The sequence below is a fragment of the Microcaecilia unicolor genome, chromosome 5 (genome assembly GCF_901765095.1).
Source record: "Microcaecilia unicolor chromosome 5, aMicUni1.1, whole genome shotgun sequence".
Lineage (NCBI taxonomy): Eukaryota > Metazoa > Chordata > Amphibia > Gymnophiona > Siphonopidae > Microcaecilia > Microcaecilia unicolor.
In genome coordinates, this window is record NC_044035.1 from 232,818,344 (window position 1) to 232,841,553 (window position 23,210).

Here is a 23,210-nt window from a genome sequence, read left to right on the forward strand (position 1 = left end):
AAATAGTTTATTGCAATTCAAAATACTATGACACCTTTTATTGGATCGATATTAGAATTATTCAGATATGATGATGTACACAAGGAATTAGAAAGTCATGGGATAGGAGGTAATGTACTATTGTGGATTAAAAACTGACTAAAGGATAGAAAATAGAAAGTAGGGTTAAATGGTCAGTATTCTCAATGGAGCCAAGGGTAGATAGCAGGGTTCCCCAAGGGTCTGTGCTGGGACTGCTGCTTTTTAACATATTTATAAATGATCTAAATATGGGAATAACTAGTGAGGTAATTAAATTTGCTGATGACACGAAGTTATTCAAAGTTGTTAAATCACAAGAGGATTATGAAAAATTACAAGAGGACCTTACAAGACTGGGCATCCAAATAGCAGATGACATTTAATGTGAGCAAGTGCAGAGTGATGCATGTGGGAAAGAAGAACCCAAACTATAGTTACATGATGCAAGATTCCACATTAGGAGTCACCGCCCAGGAAAAGGATCTAAGTGTCATCGTTGATGATAAGTTGAAACTCTCTGCTCAATATGCAGCAGCATCTAAGAAAGCAAATAGAATGCTACGAATTATTAGAAAAGGAATGGGAAACAAAACTGAGAATGTTATAATGCCTTTGAATCACTCCATGGTGTGACCGCACCTCGAATACTGTGTGCAATTCTGGTTACCACATCTCAAAAAAGAAATAGCAGAATTTGAAAAGCTACAGAGAAGGGTGATGAAAATGATACGGGGGGAGGGACCACTTCCCTATGAGGAAAGGCTAAAGAGGCTTGAAGAAGAGATGGCTGAGGGGAGATATGATAGAGATCTATAAAATACTGAGTGGAGTGGAACGGGTAGGCATGAATTGCTTCTTTACTCTTTCCCAAAATACTAGGACTAGGGGGCACACAATGAAGCCACTGAGTATCAAATTTAAAACAAACCAGAGAAAATGGTTTAATTACATTCAACATGTAATTAAACTGTAGAATTCATTTCAAGAGAATGTTAAAAGCAGTTCGGTTAGCAGGGTTTTAAAAAGGTTTGGACAATTTCCTAGAAGAAAAGTCCATAAGCCATTATTAAGCTAAACTTGGGAAAATTCACTGCTTATTTTTAGAATAAGCAGCATAAAATCAGTTTTACTCTTCTGGGATCTTGCCAGGTACTTGTGACTGGATTGACCACTGTTGGAAACAGGATAGTGGGCATGATGAACCTTTGGTCTGTTCCAGTATGGCAATGCTTATGTTCTTATGTTTCCAGATCACATCAGTGAAACATCTGCAGCAGGAATTAGCCTATCTATGGAGGACCATGTGCAACCCTACCTTTAGCTAACTCTTGTTTTGGTTCATCAAAAAGTATCACAACCAGCACAGAACCAGCTGCTAAAACAAGTATTTAAAGTCAGATTGGTTAAAGAAAGTAATAAAAAAGCACACTTACCATTAATAACACGTAAGAGTACCAGCAGGCAGAACAGGGGAAAGGATGTGGTACCAAGCATTTTAAATGATATCCTCCTTGTGAGCTATCACAAAGTGTCTGACTACTGTACAAAACGAAATATATTTTTTTTCTGTTCAGCTCAGGAAATGATGCTATTGTATGGATGTAAGAAAATAAATCTGAAAGCACAGGTGGCTGGCAGGCATTAAAAATAGGACCCCAGGCAGTACTGTAAAATGTGATCTTTGGCTTTGTAGACTGATAAAGCGGAAAAGAAAATGTACAGAGTTTATAAAGTGATAGTTTGCGGCTCCAGATATTGACTGTATAAAAAGGCTTCTCTGTACACACATGATGGTGTAGCACTATAATGTGACTCTAAGGCTTGATTTTACTAAAATAGGGCTTTTTTTTTTTTTTTTGCAATCATAACAGATAGTTTGAATGTTGTTCAGCCCATTTAATGTTGTGTGGAGATATTCAGGCTGTTGGATGGGAGCAATCTCAGTAGATGCTTTCTTTACACTCACGGCAATTCCCAGCGGACAACTCCATGGTGACTGCTAAATGGAATCTATTTGCTGATGGTGAAGGCAGCAGTCCAGCAAGAAATCCCACTGGCTGCCATGCAGCATCAGACATTCTCTCTCACCCAGACGGGTCCCACAACATCATTTTGTTTTTCTTTCCTCTTCCCCTGTTTCTTCACTCATTTTCTAGTTTACCTCACATATTTGTTCCCAGATGCTGTACAGGTCACCCAAATTTGAGTGTGGATCCCGGATCTGTACATAAACTAATTAATTAGGTGTTAACACTCAATAATTGGTGTTATCCAGCACTTAATTGCCTGTAAATAGGAGTTGAACACAGCAGTGGCATAGCCAGACCTCGATATGGGGGGGTCCAGAGCCCAAAGTGGGGACACACAAACACATTTTGGCCCATCTCCCCACCGCTCCCCCCCCCCCCCCACCACCTCACATACCTTGTCTGGCAGGGGTCCTCAACTCCTGCCAGCTGAAGCATTTGTCCAGTGCTGGTCTCTGTTGCATTGCCTGCCCTGCTTTTCCGCTCACGTTTGCGTGCATGCTCATTTTAGTGACATGAGAGAAGAGAAGGGCATGCAATGTGGTAGAGAGCTGGAGACCAGCACTGGACAAATGCTTCAGCTGGCAGAGGTTGGGGAACCCTGCCAGCCAAACCAGGGCCCCAGAGCCAATTTGGTGGACCCAGGCCCCTGTGATCCCCTGTAGCTACGCCACTGATGCACAGATCTGTCCTATGTCCTATTCTATAACATATACACCTAAAACTCAAAAGGGGATGAAGCACGGGTGGGTCAGGGATGTTCTCAAAATTTAGGTGCAATGTTATAGAATATCTGGATTTGGCACCTGCTTTTAGTGGAGTGCGAGCATTTACACCAGCTTTTGGCAGGCATAAGTGCTTAAGCACAAAGTTAGGCATGAGAAGTGCACCAAGCTAGTATTCTGTAACGGGTGCATTTCGCACAGCACCTTTACAGAATACTCTCTAGCGCGGATCATGATGGCACCTCACTTTAGGTCAACAGTGAAGATGCCTCAAAAATAAGCAGATGGTGCTTCAGATAGTCTGTGTGTGAGAAATAATCAAGCAAATAAAACTGAAAGTGTGAACATGAATTGTGGTGTTTGTTTCAGTGCTGTGGATAGAATAATTGCTTTCTGTGCTGGTTTGCTAACCCTGGAGCGAGATGTAGGGAGATCCTTGGTCTGCCAGTAGACCATGCCCTTTCTGACTCCTGATGCAGGCCTTGTTGGCTGAAGCTCAGCTGTTTCAAGTCTCGTTTGCTTAACAATAAACATTTAGACCATCTGAAGCATTGTCTGCTTATTTTTGAGTCATCTTCGCTGTTGTGCCATATATTTCCTACTTCCTGCTTCTTCTGTGTATACATCAAACTCACTTTGGGTGCCATTTACTGAATCTGGCCCTTGGTCCCTCCTTTCACTCATACATTTGATTTGCCCCACATTCTCTCCATTATAATCTCAGGACCTAGTGTACACCAGGAACTGGAGTGGAGGAGTGACCTAGTGGTTAGGGTGGTGGACTTTGGTCCTGAGGAACTGAGTTCAATTCCCACTTCAGGCACAGGCAGCTCCTTGTGACTCTGGGCAAGTCATTTAACCCTCCATTGCCCCATGTAAGCCACATTGAGCCTGCCATGAGTGGGAAAGCACAGGGTACAAATGTAACAAAACAAAAGAAACCTGTTGCTTCCCTCTCTGGTAGACATCACTTTTCTCATATCTCTCAATCTATATCAGGGCCGCTGTATTGCTATGGATTTACAGCCTGTCTCAATGACACAGACTACTCAATAATTACCGTGGATTGTTTTGGATATGTATTAGTTAAATGAAACCTTTATTAGAGGTGCTAAATTCTACAATGATTAAGATATATACAATGGTTAGCTATATACACACAATGATTAGCTATATAAACAATGATTACATCACTGGTCTCTACATCTAAGCAATGCTAAGAGTTCTTAGACCAGGAAAAGAAGCAATAATACACTATACATACAATCATCACTGGTCCTTACATCATCCAGGCTCTTATCATCAGCTGGGGGGGCCCGTTACAGCGAAAGCCGGGAGCTTTATAGACCAGGAACAAGTCCTCTGCGCAGTACGTACGTTACTCACAGATGAGCTCCCGATTTCACTGAAAGAAACTCCCCTTTTTATTAGACTCAGAACTCATGTTCAGAGCTAAGGAAAATTACAGAATGCTTCTCTGTTTAGGTAAACAAGCCATACTGTGGGAGCGTGGTCACATGCTTTCCAAGTCCAGGTGGCCAGGCTGAACTTCTGAAAACAAGAACCATCCTCCCCTTTGCATACCAAATTAATTCTTATCTTCCAAATTGTTTTTGTATTTACAAGGAAAGTTACTTTCGGTCAAAGACAGAAGTGTACAGCGCTGCATACATCTAGTAGCGCTATAGAAATGATAAGTAGTAGTAGTAAGATTTCAGAGTTCATTATCGATCAAAGCAGGGTTGAAAAGCAATCCTTTACATCTTCCATTACAGCCGCCGAGAGGGGGGGAAGGGGGGACAAAATTCCCTGGGCCTGGGCCTCCAAGGCAGTCCCACCCGCCCTCATCTGATGTAACTTCCGTGAGGGCGGGACACAGGGAGGGAAGGAGGCCCAAAGGGAAGCGATCTGCTGCCCTGCTGCCTGCAGTACTTTCACACGGAGGTGAGAGGCACTGTGATTTCAATGCAGGGGACCCGGCCCGGTGGCGGACGGAGGGGGGCAGGTGGAGGAGGGGAAGTGGCGACCTCGGGGGGGGGGGGCAGTGGCGGGGCCCCTGGGGGCGGCCTTGCCCCGGGCCCGGCCCAGTCTCTCTGCGGCCCTGATGTACATTATGGTAAAGATGGCATACTGAGGGAAAGCAAGCACTCTCCTAACCCAGTTGTTTGTTTCATTAGACTTCTGTAGCATCATCCTTTTAAAAACTGGCTACTTTGCAACTATTGCAAATCACAAAAGTTGTATTCAGCAATCTAGAACATAAGTATATAAGTATTGCCATACTGGGACAGATCAAAGGTCCATCAAGCCCAGCATCCTGTTTCCAACAGTGACCAATCCAGGTTATAAGTATCTGGCAAGATCCTAAAACAGTACAATACATTTTATGTTGCTTATCCTATAAATAAGCAGTGGATTTTCCCTCAGTCCATTTTAATAGTGGCTTATGGACTTTTCTTTTAGGAAGGTATCCAAACCTTTTTTAAACCCTGATAAGCTAACTGCTTTTATTACATTCTCTGGCAAAGAATTCCAGAGTTCAATTACACATTGAGTGAAGAAATATTTTCTCCAATTCATTTTAAATTTATTACTTTGTAGATTCATTGCATGCCCCCTAGTCCTAGTATTCTTGGAAAGAGTAAAGAAGTGATTCATGTCTACCCGTTCCACTCCACTCATTATTTTATAGACCTCTATCATATCTCCCCTCAGCTGTCTTTTCTCCAAGCTGAAGAACCCTAGCCACTTTAGCCTTTCCTGATAGGAAAGTCATCCCATCCCCTTTATCATTTTCGTCGCCCATCTCTGTACCTTTTCTAATTCTACTATATCTTTTTTTAGATGTGGTGACCAGAATTGCACACAATATTCGAGGTGTGGTCGCACCATGGAATGATACAAAGGCATTATAATGAGCAGAGGGTTTCAACATATCATCAACGATGACGCCTAGATCCCTTTCCTGGTCAGTGATTCCTAATGTGGAACCTTGCATTACCTAGCTATAGTTCGGGTTCCTTTTTCCCACATGCATCACTTTGCAATTGCTCACTTTAAACGTCATCTGCCATTTCGATGCCCAGTCTCCCAGTCTCGTAAGATCCTCTTGCAATTTTTCAGAATCCTCTTTACGATTTAACAACTTTGAATAACTTTGTGTCATCAACATAGGCAGTCGGTGGCCCAACTGTTTGGGGAGGCTAAAGGGGCGGGGTTAGGGGTGGGGCTAGGGGCAGGGTTTACATCCATAGTTGTCTGACAACACACAGAAAAAAATAAGTAAAAATAAAATAATCACAATTAATACCTTTTATTAAATTTAGATATTAGATATGTATCATATGTCAAAGAATAAAGTGGTTGCTCAAAGCATATACTAACCACAATTGCTCAACTGCAAAACACTATGCACAACTTTGTGCAAAAACACACTCATAACCTTACTGTACCATAAATATTACACTGGGCAGAACCTAATACACCAATATACCACCCATACGGAAAATGCAGACCGTCAACAATATGAAACAAGGGATTATAATACCACAATTCTCATGTAGAGCCACAAAACACCCTTTTAGGGTGGATAGTGTTCACAATGAGCTCCTTTTATTAACGACCAAAATTAGCAAATAAAACAAAACCAAAAAATAAGCTGATATCTTCTTATTTGACTTTTTGTCTAGTTTTCAGAGGCCAAAAACTCCTTTAAGTCAGAACGAGCATACTGTCCTGACCTGGAGAATTATGTTTTGATCTCCGAAAGCTAGTCACAACAATGTATTTAATCCAATACAAAGGTGTCACCTTATTTTTTTTTAATTTTTGTAACTATTAACTTTTAAAGTGGACTAACATGGCTGCCACATTACTTCATCCTAAATTAAAAATAAAATTCTTTTTTCTACCTTTGCTGTCTGCCCGTTCTAATTGTGTTGGTCCTGGTCTCTGGTTACTGCTTCTCTGTTTTCTTTTAACTCTCTTTCCATGGGTCTCCTGTCCAAGTGCCATTTTTTTCTCTTCTGTCTTCTTCACCTCTTTCATAAGAACTAACATCAACACTAATCTGTTCCTTTCAGCTTTCTTCCATTTTTTGTTACCTAGCCATTCAGATTTCACTCATATTATTCTGTCTTCCATCTCCCTTTTTTTTTTTACTGCACCTACCTACAGGTTTTTATCTCTTTTCCTCACTCTGGCCCTACCATTCTCCTTTCTCTTATTCCTTAGTCCAGTGGCGTTCCTAGGGGGGCTGACACCCGGGGCGGATCGCTGATGCGCCCCGCCCCCCAGGTGCAGCACGGACCCCCCCCCCCGGCAAAAGGACACCCCCTGCGAAGGAACCCCCCCGAGTGCACGCTGCTGGGGGGGGGGGTGCCGTGCGCGCCTGTCCTCCGTTGTTCCATGCTTCTTCTCTGCCCCGGAACAGGAACCTGTTCCGGGGCAGAGAAGAAGCATGGAACAACGGAGGAAAGGCACACGCGGCACCCCCTCAGCGGCGTGCACCCGGGGCGGACCGCACCTACCGCCCCCCCCTAGGAATGCCACTGCCTCAGTCTTTCACTAGCTTCTTCATCTCTCCCACTGCCATTCAGCGTCTCCTCTCTCCTTACCTCTGCCATCCAGCATCTCCTCCTTTTCTGTTTTTATCACCTGCCATCCAGCATGTTTCCTGTCTCTCTTTCTCCCACAACCATCCAGCATTGCATCTCCCCTCTCTACCCCTGCCATCCAGCATCTCCTCCGTTTCTATTTCTATCACCTGCAATCCAGTATCTTCTCTCTCACTCTCCCACCACCATCCAGCATTACCTCTCTTCTTTCTCTCCCACCTGCCATCCTGCATCCCCTCTCTTGTCTCTCTTTCTCACCCCTACCACCATAAAGTATCTCATCTCTGTCTCTTTCCCTTACCCGACCATCCAGCATTGCCCCTTCTCCCCCCCCCCCCTCCCCATGCAGTTTTACTTCTGCCTCTCTCACCTCCTCTCTGTCTCTCCTTGCAACCAATATCTCCTCTGTTTCTCCACATACCTCATACCCCTATCATCCAGCAGTGCCTGTCTGTCTCTCTCCCCCAGCATGCAGCAATGTCCATTGTCTCTCTCTCTCTCTCTATCTCCTCTACTCTTCATCACTATTCAGTCCCTCCCAGCCGTTAGCTATTGAATCCCGTTTCTCCAACACCACCTCTGCCGGTTTTCTGCTTGGATTTGATTGCGTGTACGTTTGCTGTATTGGCGGTGCCTTGGCTTTGGCGACTGGATCGCAGATCGGGGATTGTGTCTGCGCCGGTCAGCTGGCTCCTGTCGGGCCTGAGGGGGTGGTGGTAACCGTTGCCCTGCACATCTCGGTTCGTCACGGCTGTTGCCCCATCTTGTGTGGAGTCGGCTGCAGTTCCTGTTCCTCCCCACCTATTCACTGCCACCTGCAACTGCAGCACTTCAGTCTTCCTTCTTCTTGTATCTCTGCCACCGGTCCCGCGCTAATAAGCAATGATAGAAGAGCGCGGGTCCTAATTCTACAGTGTCGCTAGCTGTTCCTGTGATGGTTCTGCCTCTTCCGATGTAAACTTCCTGGACCGGCATAAGAAACGCTAGCGGTGCTGCAGAGAGCCGGGTCCTGCGCTCTTCTATCATTGTTTATGAGCGTGGGTCCGGCAGCAGCAGTGCAATGGGAGGGAGCCAAACTTTTGCAGATCAGGGGTGGATGGGAGGAGAGAGGCAGTGGGTTCGGCAGGCAGGTAAGTTCGCGGTTCAGGTTCCCCAAGCCTCTTATACGGGGCACCTATGGTCATCAGCAAATTTAATTACCTCACTAGTTACTCCTATCTCTAGATCATTTATAAATATGTTAAAAAGCAGCGGTCCCAGTACTTATGTTCTTTCTATCACAATATATGGCACCATTATCTTCAAGGTCTCCCAGAAGACTCTTAAGGAGTCACTCTCGTTAGTTCTTTCTTCTACCTCTTTTATAATGTGTATTCTGTTCCTACCTCATGTGTCTTCTATGGTCAAATCTTGATGTTTCTTCATCCATGATGTAGTAAAGTGTGTGTGCTTTCCTTTCTCCCATCCCCTAGAGCACAGCCTCCAGAAACCCTACGGCAAGTCAATGCATGCAGATGAATATTTGGAAACCCCAACTTACTGTGGCTCCCCAGGACCAATTTGAGAAGCCTGGCTCAAGAATCAAACTTTGACATGCCTTATAACCAGCTGGACTCTTCTAACATGTGTCTCTGTCCTTGTAATCCATTCAGAATGAAGTAGTTTTTTCCATCAAGCTTCTCTATCAAGATGCATGACCTTCTGTTTTCCCAACATTTTGGCCTACATTTCTGTTAATACCATCACAGATGGTCACAACTGGAAAAAGGCCCTGTTAGTGTGTGTGACCTCCAAAGCTCTGACTTTCTATTATTTTCCTTCCTGGTCCAATAAAAAGCACCAAAACCTGCTAAAAGTCCATGCCACCTTCCCTGAGTTGTTCTGGGCAATGTCTTGCCTCTCTCAGTTCTCTCTATCTCCTCAACTCACTCATAGTTCCAAGACTTTGCCCTTGTTTTGCCTTACATCTGGGACTCTCTCTCTCTCTCTCCCTCCCTGCTAATACACTAGGCATCCCTCCTCCCAACACACAGCCCTTCACGTTCCACCTGGGGTTGCAGTTGTATTGGGAGCTTAATCCAAATTTGTATCATACTTCTCCCTTCCTCTGTGGTCTATTATCTCATTGTCTTTAAAACCACACTTATCTTCTCTTACATTTTCTTCTCACACTAGTAAAAAAGGCCCGTTTCTGACACAAATGAAACGGGCGCTAGCAAGGTTTTCCTCGGAGTGTGTATGTTTGAGAGAGTGTATGTGAGAGTGACTGTGTGTGAGAGACAGAGTGAATGTGCAAGTGTGTGTGTGTGAGAGAGAGAGAGTGAGTCTGGGTGCGAGTGTGTCTGTGAGAGAGTGTGTGTGTGAGAATGAGAGTGTGTGCAAGTGCGTATGTGAGACACATTGTGAGAGAGAGTGTGTTTCACACAGATACAGTGTGTGCGAGAGTGTGTGAGACACAGACTCTCTGTGAGACTGAGTGTATGAGACCAAGAGAGTGTGTGAGTGACTGTGTGACACATAGAGAGTGAATGTGATAATGTGTGAGACATAGAGTGTGTGAGAGACAGTGTGTGAGAGTGAGAGACAGAAAGACATTGACTGTGAGAGTGAGAGAGTGTGTGAGAGAGAGAGTGTGTGTGTGACAGAGATACCTCCCCCCCCTCTCTGGTGTCAGGCCCCCCTCCCTCCCTCTCTCTGGTGTCAGCCCCCTCCCCCTCTCTCTCTGGTGTCTGAGTGTTACTGTGCATGGCGCTGAGCTCTGGCTATGCTTCAAGGAACTGACCAATCCTATTTAATAGAATGCACCTCCAACATTCTGAAGCCGAGAAATCTCGTGTGGTTGGTCACTTCTGCTTGTGACGAACTCGGAAGTACCTGATGTCAATTCAGGAGATGGATACAGAGAGCAGGAATGCCTCAGCCATGCAGTCAGCTTCAGAATGTTGGAGGTGCGTTTTATTATATAGGATATGCTATAAGCTTCTTGGGATAGGGTACTGCTTTATTACATGTGTTGCTTACATATAGTATTTGTTTGCAGCATACAGCGCTATCCACCTCACTAAGGGCTCCTTTTATTAAGCCACGGTAAAAAGTGGCTTGCGATAGTGTAGGCACTGGTTTTGGGCATGCGCGCAGGAATATTTTTCGCGCACATACCAAGAATGCCTTTTTAAAATTTTTGCCAAAAATGGACATGTGGCAAAATCAAAATTGCCACGTGTCCATTTTGGGTGTCTGATCTTACTGCCAGCCATAGACCTAGCAGTAAGAAATCTGTGGGGTAAGGACCTACGCGCGTCAGATGCCACTTGGCGCGTGTCCGCTACGCGCGTTCAAAAAGAAAACAATATTTTCCAGATGTGCATAGTGGTCGTGTGCCAAAAATGAAATTACTGCAAGAGGCACGTGGTAGTCAGGCGGTGAGTTCATTTTGGCGCATGTAGAGCCTAATGCGGCTTAGTAAAAGGGGCCCTAACTTTGCCCTTACATATTGGGGGTTGGATTTCCTATTAGACAATGTAGCACCTGCTTAGGGTATCTTCTCTCTGGGGAGCTTTATGCTTCTTTAAGGAAGCTGTCCAAGGGGACAAATGGAGAAAGAAAATGCTTATTAATTGTACTACATTTCTTCTTTCCCCAGCTTACAATGGAGATCCCCTCTTGCTTCTGGGACTTCAAAGAAGAACTCCTTCTCCCCCTCCTATGCATGTTAGGTGAATTCTACCTGCTCACGTAGGATGGGGATTTAAGATGTGGAGTACAGACACACAAAGCTTCCTGAAAAGCAAACTGAAATGGAAATGCCAAAGCCCTATTGGATAGCACAGGAAAGTGTTCAGTGCCTGGAAGTAAATTTTAGGTGGGACTTTTGCTTGCTTTCACAAAGACATTTTGAGATGTGTGTTTATGTATTTTGATATTTTTGATTGAGTTGATGAAGATTTTCAATTTCAAAGTTCATGGCTATCACCGCTATCACCGACCCTTTTCAACCTAATGATGACCCCACTAGCCAAATCCTTATCCAACCAAGGCCTTAACCCCTACATTTACGCAGACGATGTCACAATATACATCCCGTTCAAACATGATCTAACAGAAATCACAAACGAAATCAAACTTAGCCTCCAAATCATGAACTCATGGGCGGATGCATTTCAATTAAAACTCAACGCAGAAAAAACACACTGTCTCATCCTCTCATCACTACACAACACGAACAAACCCACCCATATAAACACCCCAGACTACACCCTTCCTGTTTCAGACAGTCTGAAAATTCTTGGAGTTACAATCGACCGAAATTTCACACTAGAGAGCCAAGGGAAAAATACAACAAAGAAAATGTTCCACTCAATGTGGAAACTTAAACGAGTAAAACCTTTCTTCCTGAGGGAAATATTCCGCAGCCTGGTACAATCAATGGTTCTAAGTCACCTAGACTACTGCAATGCAATCTATGCCGGATGCAAAGAACAAATCATTAAGAAACTCCAAACTGCCCAAAACACCGCAGCCAGACTCATATTTGGAAAAAACGAAATATGAAAGTGCCAAGCCCTTACAAGAAAAGTTACATTGGCTCCCAATCAAAGAGCGAATTGCGTTCAAAATCTGCACCCTGGTTCATAAAATTATTCTCGGCGTGGCCCCAGTCTACATGGCAGACCTTATAGACTTACCAACCAGGAACACAAAAAGGTCAGCACGCACATACCTAAATCTCCACTACCCTAGCTACAAAGGACTAAAATATAAATCAACATATGCATCCAGCTTCTCTTATATAAGCAAGCATGCAACTATGGAATGCACTTCCAAACATCATGAAAACAATGCACGACCTAACAAACTTCCAGAAATCATTAAAAACCAACCTGTTCAAAAAGGCATATCAGAAAGATCCAACCTAAACACCTGAACCCTGCAACATAATTGAAACTCTTACCAGAACTGGACAAAACTTAACTCTCTCTCCTTGAATACTTAATATACTCTGTCACTAATGAACTTTAACGCAAGACCAGTCTGTATTTCTCTTACCGGAATTGGCGATCACCATCATGGTACTTTGTAAGCCACATTGCGCCTACAAATAGGTGGGAAAATGTGGGATACAAATGCAACAAATAAATAAATGGCAGAATTTCTTTTTAGCCAATGACATGATTAATTCCTAAGTTATTGATTTAATATTGCTGACAGGGAGTCTGAGGCTTTTTCCTTCTATAATTGAATTTCTTTATTTTTCGATGTTCATGATTATGTACTCCAGAAGAACATTATGCACTAGTGGATAACTAGTTTATTATTTTTGGTAGTAACTTTAAACTCCACCCTCATATACATATAATTTGATACATTGGTATAAAGCCTTATTGGTAACGGGTTCTGGTGACAAGTTGTTCTGATGCTTTGCTTCTTGTAAAGGGGCTGCTTCTCCAATACTAACTCAGATTCAGAAACAGTCAATACCTGTTACCATGAACTTCTTTTCTTTAGTACGTGCAGAAAGCCACCCTTACTGCACAAGAAGCTGCAGACCTGATTTTAACAGCCAGCCACAAAGAACCACAACCAGATCTGCCAGAAGCATGCTGGACTAGGAATGTAACACACAAAACCAAGAGGATAATTAAAAACAACAAATTATATCAAGCACTATTTATCATCACAGAGAAACAGATGCCTGGCTAGAGAGCAAATGCTTTTCTGAAGCTATACAATGCTATTACATAATGTTACATGTAGGGCATCTGTTTTAAAGTGTTTATGCTTTGTAAATTTAGGTGGACTTTGAGGGTACAAAAAGTTGTTTTTTATCAGTATTTTCATGGAACAGATGGGTCAGATGAATGGTCCATCTTGCCCAGTATCTTGTTTCCAACAGTGGCCAATCCAGGTCACAAGTACCTGACAGAAACCGAAAGAGTAGTAAGATTCTATGCTACCAATTCAAGGGCAAGCAGTGGTTTCCCCATGTCTGTCTCAATAGCAGACTATGGACTTTTCCTCAAGGAACTTGTCCAAATCATTTTTAAACCCAGATACATTAACCGCTGTTGCCACATCCTCTGGCAACGAGTTCCAGAGCTTAAGTATTCTCTGAGTGAAAAAAAATATTTCTTCCTATTTGTTTTAAAAGTATTTCCATGTAACTTCTTCGAGTGTCCCCTAGTCTTTGTACTTTTTGAAAGAGTAAAAAATCAATTCACTTCTACTCGTTCTACACCTCTCAGGATTTTGTGGACCTCAATCATATCTCCCCTCAGCCTTCTCTTTTCCAAGATGAAGAGCCCTAAACTCTTCAGCCTTTCCTCATATGAGAGGAGTTCCATCTCTTTTACCATTTTAGTCACTCTTCTTTGAACCTTTTCTAATTCTACTATATCTTTTTTGAGATACGGCGACCAGAACTGAATGCAATACTCAAGGTAAGGTAGCACCATGGAGCAATACAGAGGCATATTCTTGGTCTTATTTTGCATCCCTTTCCTAATAATTCCTAGTATCCTGTTTGCTTTTTTGGCCACCCCTGCACACAGGGCAGAAGAGTTTAGCGTATTGTCTACAATGACACCTAGATCTTTTTCTTGAGTGCTGATTCCTAAGGTGAACCCTAGCATCAGGTAACTATGATTTGGATTATTCTTCCCAATGTGCATGACTTTGCATACGTCGACATTAAATTTCATCTACCATTTGGATGCTCAGTCTTCCAGTTTCCTAAGGTCTTCCTGCAATTTTTCACAATCCGCACGTTTTTTGACATTTTGAATAGTTTTGTGTCATCTGCAAATTTAATTACCTCACTCGTCATTCCGATTTCCAGATCATTTATAAATATGTTAAATAGCACCGATCCCAGTACAGATCCCTGCAGCACTCCACTATTTAACCTCCACCATTGAGAAACATTGCCATTTAACCCTTCTGTTTTCTGTCCAATAACTAATTCCTAATCCACAGAAGGACATTGCCTCCTATCCCCTGACTTTTTAATTTTCTCAGGAGTCTTTCATGAGGAACTTTGTCAAAAGCTTTCTGAAAATCTAGATACACTAGCAGGCTTATTTTTGAAAGAGAAGGGCGCACATCTTTCAACACAAATCAGGAGATGGGCGTCCTTCTCCCAGGCAAATTGGCATAATCAAAAGCCAATTTTGGGCGTCCTCAACTACTTTCCGTTGCAGGGATGACCAAAGTTCCCAGGGGCATGTTGGAAGAATAGCAAAGGCGGGACTGGGGCATGCTTAACATATGGGCGTCCTTGGCTGATAATGGAAAAAGAAGGGCGTCCCTGATGAGCACTTGGCCGACTTTACTTGGTCCATTTTTTCTTGTGACCAAGCCTCAAAAAGGTGCCTGAACTGACCAGATGACCACCGGAGGGAATTGGGGATGACCTCCCCTTACTCCCCCAGTGGTCACTAACCCCCTCCCAACCTAAAAAAAACTTTTTAAATATTTTGTGCCAGCCTCTATGTCAGCCTCGAATGTCATACCCAGCTCCCTGACAGCAGTATGCAGGTCCCTGGAGCAGTTTTAGTGGGTGCACTGCACTTCAGGCAGGTGGACCCAGGCCCATCCCCCCCCACCTGTTACACTTGTGGTGGTAAATGTGAGCCCTTCAAAACCCACCAGAAACCCACTGTATCCACATCTAGGTGCACCCTTCACCCCTTAGGGCTATGGTAGTGGTGTACAGTTGTGGGGAGTGGGTTTTGGGGGGCTCAGTACCCAAGGTAAGGGAGCTATGCACCTGGGAGCAATTTCTGAAGTACGCTGCAGTGCCCCCTAGGGTGCCCGGTTGGTGTCGTGGCATGTGAGGGGGACCAGTGCACTATGAATGCTGGCTCCTCCCATGACCAAAGGGCTTGCATTTGGTCGTTTCTGAGATTGGCGTCCTCGGTTTCCATTATCGCTGAAAACCGAGGACGACCATCTCTAAGATCGACCTAAATGTTGAGATTTGGGCGTCCCCAACCGTATTATCGAAATGAAAGATCTTGTTTTGATAATACGGGTTTCCCCGCCCCTTCCCCAGGACGTCCTGCGAGGATGTCCTCAGGAAAACTTGGGCGCCCCATTCGATTATGCCCCTCCACATCAACCAGCTCACCATTATCCAATACATGTTTATTCATGCCTTCAAAGAAATGAAGGAAATTGGTGAGGAAAGATTTCCTTTGGCTCAACCCATGCTGACTCTGTCCCATTAAACCATGTTTGTCTATCCAGCTTATTTTCGAAAGAGAAAAACGCCCAAATTCTGACCTAAATCGGGAGATGGACGTCTTTCTCTCTCGGGCGCCCAAATCGGTATAATCGAAACTCGATTTTTGGTGTCCTCAACTGCAGTCCGTCGCGGAGACGACCAAAGCTCACGGGGGCATGTCGGAGGTGTGGCGAAGGCGGGACTGGGGCGTGGTTATCGGCCGAGGAGAGATGGGCATCTTTAGCTGATAATTGAAACAAGAAGGGCATTTTTGATGAGAATTTGGTCCGCTTTATTTGGACCCCTTTTTTTCAGGTCCAAGTCCCAAGAAAGTGCCCCAACTGACCAGATGACCACCAGAGGGAATCGGGGCTCACCTCCTCTGACTCCCCCAGTGGTCACTAACCCCCTCCCACCAAAAAAAACCCCACTTTAAAAACTTTTTTCCAGCCTGTATGCCAGCCTCAAATGCCGTACTCACCTCCATGACAACAGAATGTGTTCTACCCTCTGACAGCCTTTCCCTGGTTCTGATGTGGCTCTCGGGTGAGTGTGACACCTTTTCTGTTATGGGCACTGCAGAGTCACATCAGCAATGCATTGTGGTGGGTGTAGGGTATTGGGCTCCATGATTCCACTAGCTTGTGTTAAACGCTCACGATGTTGGTAGTTGGTAGGCTCTACTCCCATGGTGCTTTTCCCCCTGCTTACTGGGTCAGAGTGTGCCCTGTGTTGTTTCCGGTAGTCCATGAGGTAGTGGCCATTTTCGTAAGCCAGTTTTAGATCCCTTTCATGTGTTAGCCACGTTACAGCACTTAGTTCTTACCTTGAATGTTGCTGGAAGAGGGCATTGTACACCATTCTGCCAGCTCGGACCTACTGCTAATCTCAGTACCAGGGAGACTCGTTGCCAGTGGGGCACAACCTCTGATCTGCAGTTAACTGTGAGTAAATGTGGTTATTGAAATAAAGGATGTTTTCAGCGAGATTACTCTTCAGGTGTGAACTGCTCTGCCAAGGTTATACAGCAGCAACAAGTCCTAGAGACCTGCGTGTATGCAGGTCTCTGGAGCACTTTTAGTGGGTACCGCAGTGCACTTCAGGCAGGCGGACCCAGGGCCATCCCCCCTACCTGTAACACGTGTGCTGGTAAACGGGAGGCCTCCAAAACCCACTGTACCCACATGTAGGTGCCCTCTTCACCCCTAAGAGCTGTGGTAGTGTTGTACATTTGTGGGTAGTGGGTTTGGGGGGGAGGGGGGTTGGGGGCTCAGCACCCGTGGTAAGGGACCTATGCATGTGGGAGCATTGTCTGAAGTCCACCGCACTGATCTCTAGGGTGTCCAGTTGGTGTCCTGGCATGTCAGGGGGCCGAGTGTACTACAAATCCTGGCCCCTCCCACGACCAAATGGCTTGGATGGGGATGTTTTTGAGCTGGGCGTTTTTAGTTTCCATTATCGCTAAAAAAAAAAAAAAACTCCCAGCTCGGAAATGACTAAATCCATGGCATTTTGGTCCATACAAACCTTATTTTCGAAACAAAATATGGACACCCATTTTTTTTAAATACGGTCTGTCCCACCCCTTCACGTACCCGTTCTCGGACATAGATGCCCATGGAGATGGGCGTTCGCGTTCGATTATGCCCCTCCACGTGTTCCATAATTTTATTCTTTATCATAGTTTCCACTATTTTGCCTGGCACTGAAATCAAGCTTAATTATCTGTAATTTCCTGGATCACTTCTGGAACCCTTTTTAAAAATCGGTGTCATATTGGTCACCCTCCAGTCTTCAGGTACTACAGACAATTTTAACGACAGCAGATCAGCAATTTCATGTTTGAGTTCTTTCAGCACCCTGGGGTGTATACCATCCGGTCCAGGTGATTTGGCTCAGTACATCTTCTAGGTTCACCGAGATATCTTTCAGTTCCTCCACATTGTCACCCTTGAAAACCATTTCTGGTACAGGTAGATCTCTTGCTGCATCTTCCGTAAAAACCAAAACAAAGAATTCATTCAATCTCTCTGCTACGGCCTCGCTCTCCCTGAATTCCCATTTTGGTCCTTCATCACCTAACGGTCCCACGGATTCCCTCACAGGCTTTCTGCTTCTGATGTACCTTGAAAAGGTGTTACTATGAGCTTTTGTCTCCACAGCAAGTTTTTCTTCATATTCTCTTTTAGTCTTGTTGGATGCAAGATTGAGCATGCAAGATCAAGTAGATCTTGTTATACAGTCATCATTTTCCAGCTGCATATGCTAAGGAGGCTGAAGCCGACAATCTCTCTTTATGATTGCCGGCTCATAGTACAGAGTCTAGTGTTAACTAAACTAGACTATTGTAATGCTCTATATTTGGGTATTTCAGTTGCAAGATGTCATTCATTACAAATTGTTCAACATTCAGCAGTGAGAATGATTGTGGGGATCACTAAATTTGCTCATGTAACACTAATTGTGAAGCAGTTGCACTGGCTCCCAGTGGCATGCAGCATACATTTTTAAGTTTTCACACTTATCCATCAAGCGATTTTTGCAGAGAGTCCTTGTTACTTTTCTCAGGTACTGAAGTTACATCAGCCCGCATGGTCTTTAGATCAGAGAATGCTAAACAGTTAGATATGTTAGAGTTGCAAAATGTTCACTATGCAGAGACTAGGGCAGCTTCATTCTCAGTAGCCAGCCCTTTGATGTTGAACCAGTTCCCAATGTGGCACAATTTAAAAAGTATTTGAGGACATGCCTATTCTTACAGGCTTTTTCTTCAAACTGAGACAGGTAGTTAATACTGATGTGAGCTGAGGCAGTATTTGTTTTATGCTTGTTGTGTATGAATTTATTGTGTTTTTTTGTATTATTTTTTATTGGTATAATCATTGTTTTATTGTTCTGTACCTAGTTATAGGCAGAATATAAATGCAAAAATAAGTAAATAAAATATAATAAGTACTATTGCAGGGTACCATTTTTAGTTGATCAAATACATACGTTTCCATAATACACCCATACTGCCATATAGAAACAATACTGAGAAAGTAACACAGTAAATGATGGTACATAAAGACCAAAATGGTGCATCCAATCTTCCAGTTGCAATTCAACCACTTTAGGTAGATGTGCATAATATTTACCATATGTAACCCATTCTCCCCAGAATCCAGCTTCAGCAGCAGGACTCTAATTCTCCTATGCACCAGTACCTGTGTCTCTCCATACTACTAGCACTTTTCTCCCCAGATCCAGCACTCTTTCAATCCACCAGCTTATCCACTGAGTCCAAGGAAACATCTTGAGCATGTCGCGTGCATAGGAACACCTAAAACTGTAAAACTTCCTGCAGGAAATTGCCTCCCATACTTCTGGGGCTGCTTTTTCCAGCAGGTCACCTCTACTGCTCATCTGCATTCTTTGACAATTCTGATACCCTTAAAATCGGAATTAAAAAAAAGGTTGATACCTTTTATTGGACTGATATAAGAATTATCCAAAAATGTTGTACCACATAAGTCCCTTTTTCAGACAGAAGGCCCATTTTACATAGAATGTGGAGAAGGGAACTGAGACATCTAGGTCAGGGACATACACAATTCCTTCTTTATTTAACAAAGGCTCTGTCAAATCCAGAGCCTTTTGTAAAATACCTACAAAGACATGTAGCACTGCTTGTGTATTTGCTGGCATGTTCATAGGGAACAGCAATTTTAAAAAGCCATACACAGCAAAAAAAAGAAAGAAACTGCTCTCCCCCAATTGTGCATGGGAGCAACTTCTTAAAATCATTGTTCCAAACATCCATGCATCTACTTCACCCTCTTGATCGCCTCCCACACCAGTCCAACACCATCCCCAAACCTCCCTCAAAGCTCCCAGACCAGTGAATTACCCTCCAACTAACCCCCCCATAGGCCCGAAGCATTGAAAAATCCTCACCAACCCTCTAAAAAGACTGAAGCACTGATTTATCAACTCCCAACTGCCCTAGGATCAGAAGCACTGAAGTATCACCTGACCCCCCCCCCTCCTCACTAGTCAAAACTTCCATTCCTAGGGTTCAGCCCTAGCACCTACAAGGGGCTCTCCCTGATAGAATGGTAGGGGGGGAGTAGGAATGACCTCCAGTTGCTCCTGCGCCATAGGGCTTCACGTTCAAAATAGTGCTATTGACCCAAAGTGGTAGTCTCACAGTACAATTTCTAGGGGTCAAGCTGTCTTGACCAGGAAGTAGTCCAGAAATGGCTTGAGATATATTAGAAACCCTCCTGCACATAGGGTTAGATTCTACATATGGTGCCTGAAAATTCCACGTGGAAAAAAAATGCCTAGGCATATTCTCTAAAGCACACCTGTATTTTATAGAATAGACTTACGTTTCTGTACGGTATATAGAATACGCTGACACCTCTTCACATGACCAAATGTAGTTGCGGCCATTGGCGTAAATCCCAATGCTTAAATTAGGCGCAGAGGATAAGATTCTATGTATGGCACCTAAAAAATCGGCGCTGAAATCAGTGCCAACTAAGCATATACTATAATCAGCACATAGATTTAGGCGCCAATTATAGAATAAGATTTGTTGATATTTCAGTGCTGATATCTGTGCGCATCCATTTATGCCAACAAAAACCTGGTGTAAATCTCAACTTGGAGATTTAGGCACACTGGTCCATATTCTATAACTAGGTGCCTAAATTTTGAAATGCTTATGAAATACCCATTTTCCCTCCCATAACCACGCCCCTTTTGCCTCCATTATGGCAGAAAAAATGTCCACGTGTTAGGAATGCCCAAATTCTGCCACCACATGCCCTCTTGTGATTTGGATGCACTTCAGATGAACTGCATAGAAAAACATCTTAAAACAGGTATCAAAAATAGCGATCTAGACGTTTTGGGGAAAATAAAAATCCAAATACTGCTTTATGCTGCTTTTTGGACATTTTTCTGTTTTGAAAATGAGCCCCAAAGTGACTTCCTCAAAGTTACACTACTGGCAATGGCAGCCACAGAGCTGGGGGTAAAACTGAGAGAAGAAGAAATACAGTGACTTCCTGAAGGCTGGAGGTTCACATAGATCCATGTCATAAGACTGCACTTCTCAAACTGGTCCTGGAGTCCTCCCTATCCAGTCTTGGTTTCAGGCTATCTATAAGGAATATGCATGAGATAAATTTATGCGCTGACTGCTGGATCCTATATAGGTTGGCCAAAGTTGGGAGGGCAATTTTGGTTGCAGATGCCAGATCCGCGCCTAAAATAATTAAGCAAGTGATAACAATCAACTGCTTGCGTTGATTGGCATTAATTAGGGTTTAGGCACGGATCTACCCTGTACACTATTCTATAACATGCGCACCCAAATTTCATAGTGCTCAACTCAAAAGGGGTGTGGCCATGGAAGAGGTATTGGCGGACCAAAGGACATTCCAGAAGTTAGACACGATGTTATAGAATACTATCGATTGCGTGCCCAACTACCATAAATTGGACGTCAGCATTTACACCAGGTTTTGGCAGGCGTAATGCTGGCACCCAAAGTTAGGTGCCAAATGCGTGCTAAGCTAGTATTCTGTAAAGAGTTCTCTATGCTGAGTGCCCTTTGTAGAATACTAGCTTATTGTGTCTCATCCCAGCGCCTAACTTAGTTCCCATTTATGAATTCCATCCTATGCATATGCTTTAATTTTTAGACTATTAGCACTTAAGTGGGTGAGTGTATATTTGGGCGGATAAATGATAGCTGAGCACTCAGAGCTATTCTATAATTTAGGCACAGACTTCACTGTCTCAGAGGGTAATTCTGTACAGGTCGCCTAAAGTTGTGTGCGCTAAATGTGAATTCTATAGCGGGAATTAAGTGCTAATTGGCATTATAGAACATAAGAACATAAGTGTTGCCATACTGGGATAAACCGAAGGTCTGTCAAGTCCAGTATCTTGTTTCCAACAGTGGCCAATTCAGGTCACAAGTACCTGGCAAGATTCCAGAACAGTAAAACAGATTTTATGCTGCTTATCCTAGAAATAAGCAGTGGATTTTCCCAAGTCCAACTTAATAATGGCTTATGGACTTTTCTTTTAGGAAGTTATCCAAACCTTTTCAAAACCCTGCTAAGCTAACTGCTTTTGCCACATTCTCTGGCAACAAATTGCAGAGTTTATATACATGTTGAGTGAAGAAATATTTTCTCCGATTTGTTTTAAATTTACTACTTTGTACTTTCATTGCATGCCCCCTAGTATTTTTGAAAAGAGTAAACAAGCGCTTCACATCTACCCGTTCCATTCATTATTTTATAGACTTCTATCATATCTCCCCTCAGGCTTCTCTTCTCCAAGCTGAAGAGCATCTTTAGTCTTTCCTCATAGGGAAGTCGTCCCATCCCCTTTATCATTTTTGCCATCCTTCTCTGTACCTTTTCTAAATTTTCTATACCTTTTTTGTGATGCAGTGAGCAGAATTGCACACAGTATTCGAGGTGAGGTCACATAAATCTGCTGTTAAATACATAACTTTATGTGTGAGCACATATGCTAACTGTATGGAAGGCTTAAATGTGTGCACTTAAATGTGTCACATGCATAATTAAAGTAAAATACAGTCTCAATGATCAGACCTTCGTTAATCCTGTTGGATTATTTGTAGTAAATAATTAGCAGATTTTATACACACAGCTTCAGCTTTAGAAATGTTAATTTCTTTTCTTCATCTCTCTCATATACCCCAGAATAATTCACTGCTGAGTCACTTTAAAGTTGAAGTAACAAAACATCTGTTTACTCACAGTTTGTAGTTAGATTATAATCAGACAGGCTTATATATACATAATACTATACATTTGGATTATCAGCTCTTTCCATGTGCTTAGATGGTAATGGATGCTCACACCATAGATCCTCTCAGGTTAGGAGAGATCATGAGCTCCATGTGCTGTGTCTAACCCCCACAGGAAGTTGCATAGCTGTGACCTCTCTAAGTAATTCACATCAGAGGTCACAGAGTAATCACAGAGAAATAATAGGTGACAGGCAATGCATGTAAAATACAATACATTCCAACAAACCCCTTCTCATGCATAACTGTCATGCAATTATTTATTCATACAAAGTCCAAGCTTTATACGCAGATTCTCAAAACGTTCTCTGGGTAACGGTTTGGTCATGATGTCAGCTGTCATCTCACTGGTGTGACAATAGTGTAGACTGATGACCCCTTCTTTCGCCAACTCTCGCACGTTGTGGTATTTCGTTGCGATGTGCTTGGTGCGTGACTGAACCTTGTCATTCTGTGACAGTCGGATGCAGCTCTGATTATCTTCCATTATCTGGATTGGTCTCTGTTCATCTATTCCAAAATCCAGCAAAAGTTTTTCAATCCACATCAGTTCTCTGCATGCTTCTGATACAGCCACATATTCAGCTTCTGTAGAAGACAGACTCACAATACTTTGTTTATGACTGGCCCATGAAATTTGTACATTTCCATACATAAACACATATCCACTTGTGGATTTATAATCAGAATGATCCCCTGCCCAATCTGAATCACAGTAACATATTAGTTTTGGATTACTATTGGCTGAAATCTTTAATT

General features: G+C 43.3%; 1 protein-coding gene across 4 annotated transcripts in view; it reads right to left on the reverse strand.

The window, feature by feature from the left end:
- LOC115470588 overlaps positions 1-1,535 on the reverse strand; it is a 38,077-nt gene extending 36,542 nt beyond the window's left edge. For all 4 annotated transcript variants that reach the window (XM_030203870.1, XM_030203869.1, XM_030203868.1 and 1 more), the window contains exon 1: positions 1,455-1,535. In XM_030203870.1, the coding sequence (XP_030059730.1) occupies positions 1,455-1,515 (61 nt within the window). In that variant the 5' untranslated portion in view covers positions 1,516-1,535. The remainder of the gene's footprint in view (positions 1-1,454) is intronic.
- Positions 1,536-23,210: the final 21,675 nt, after the last annotated feature.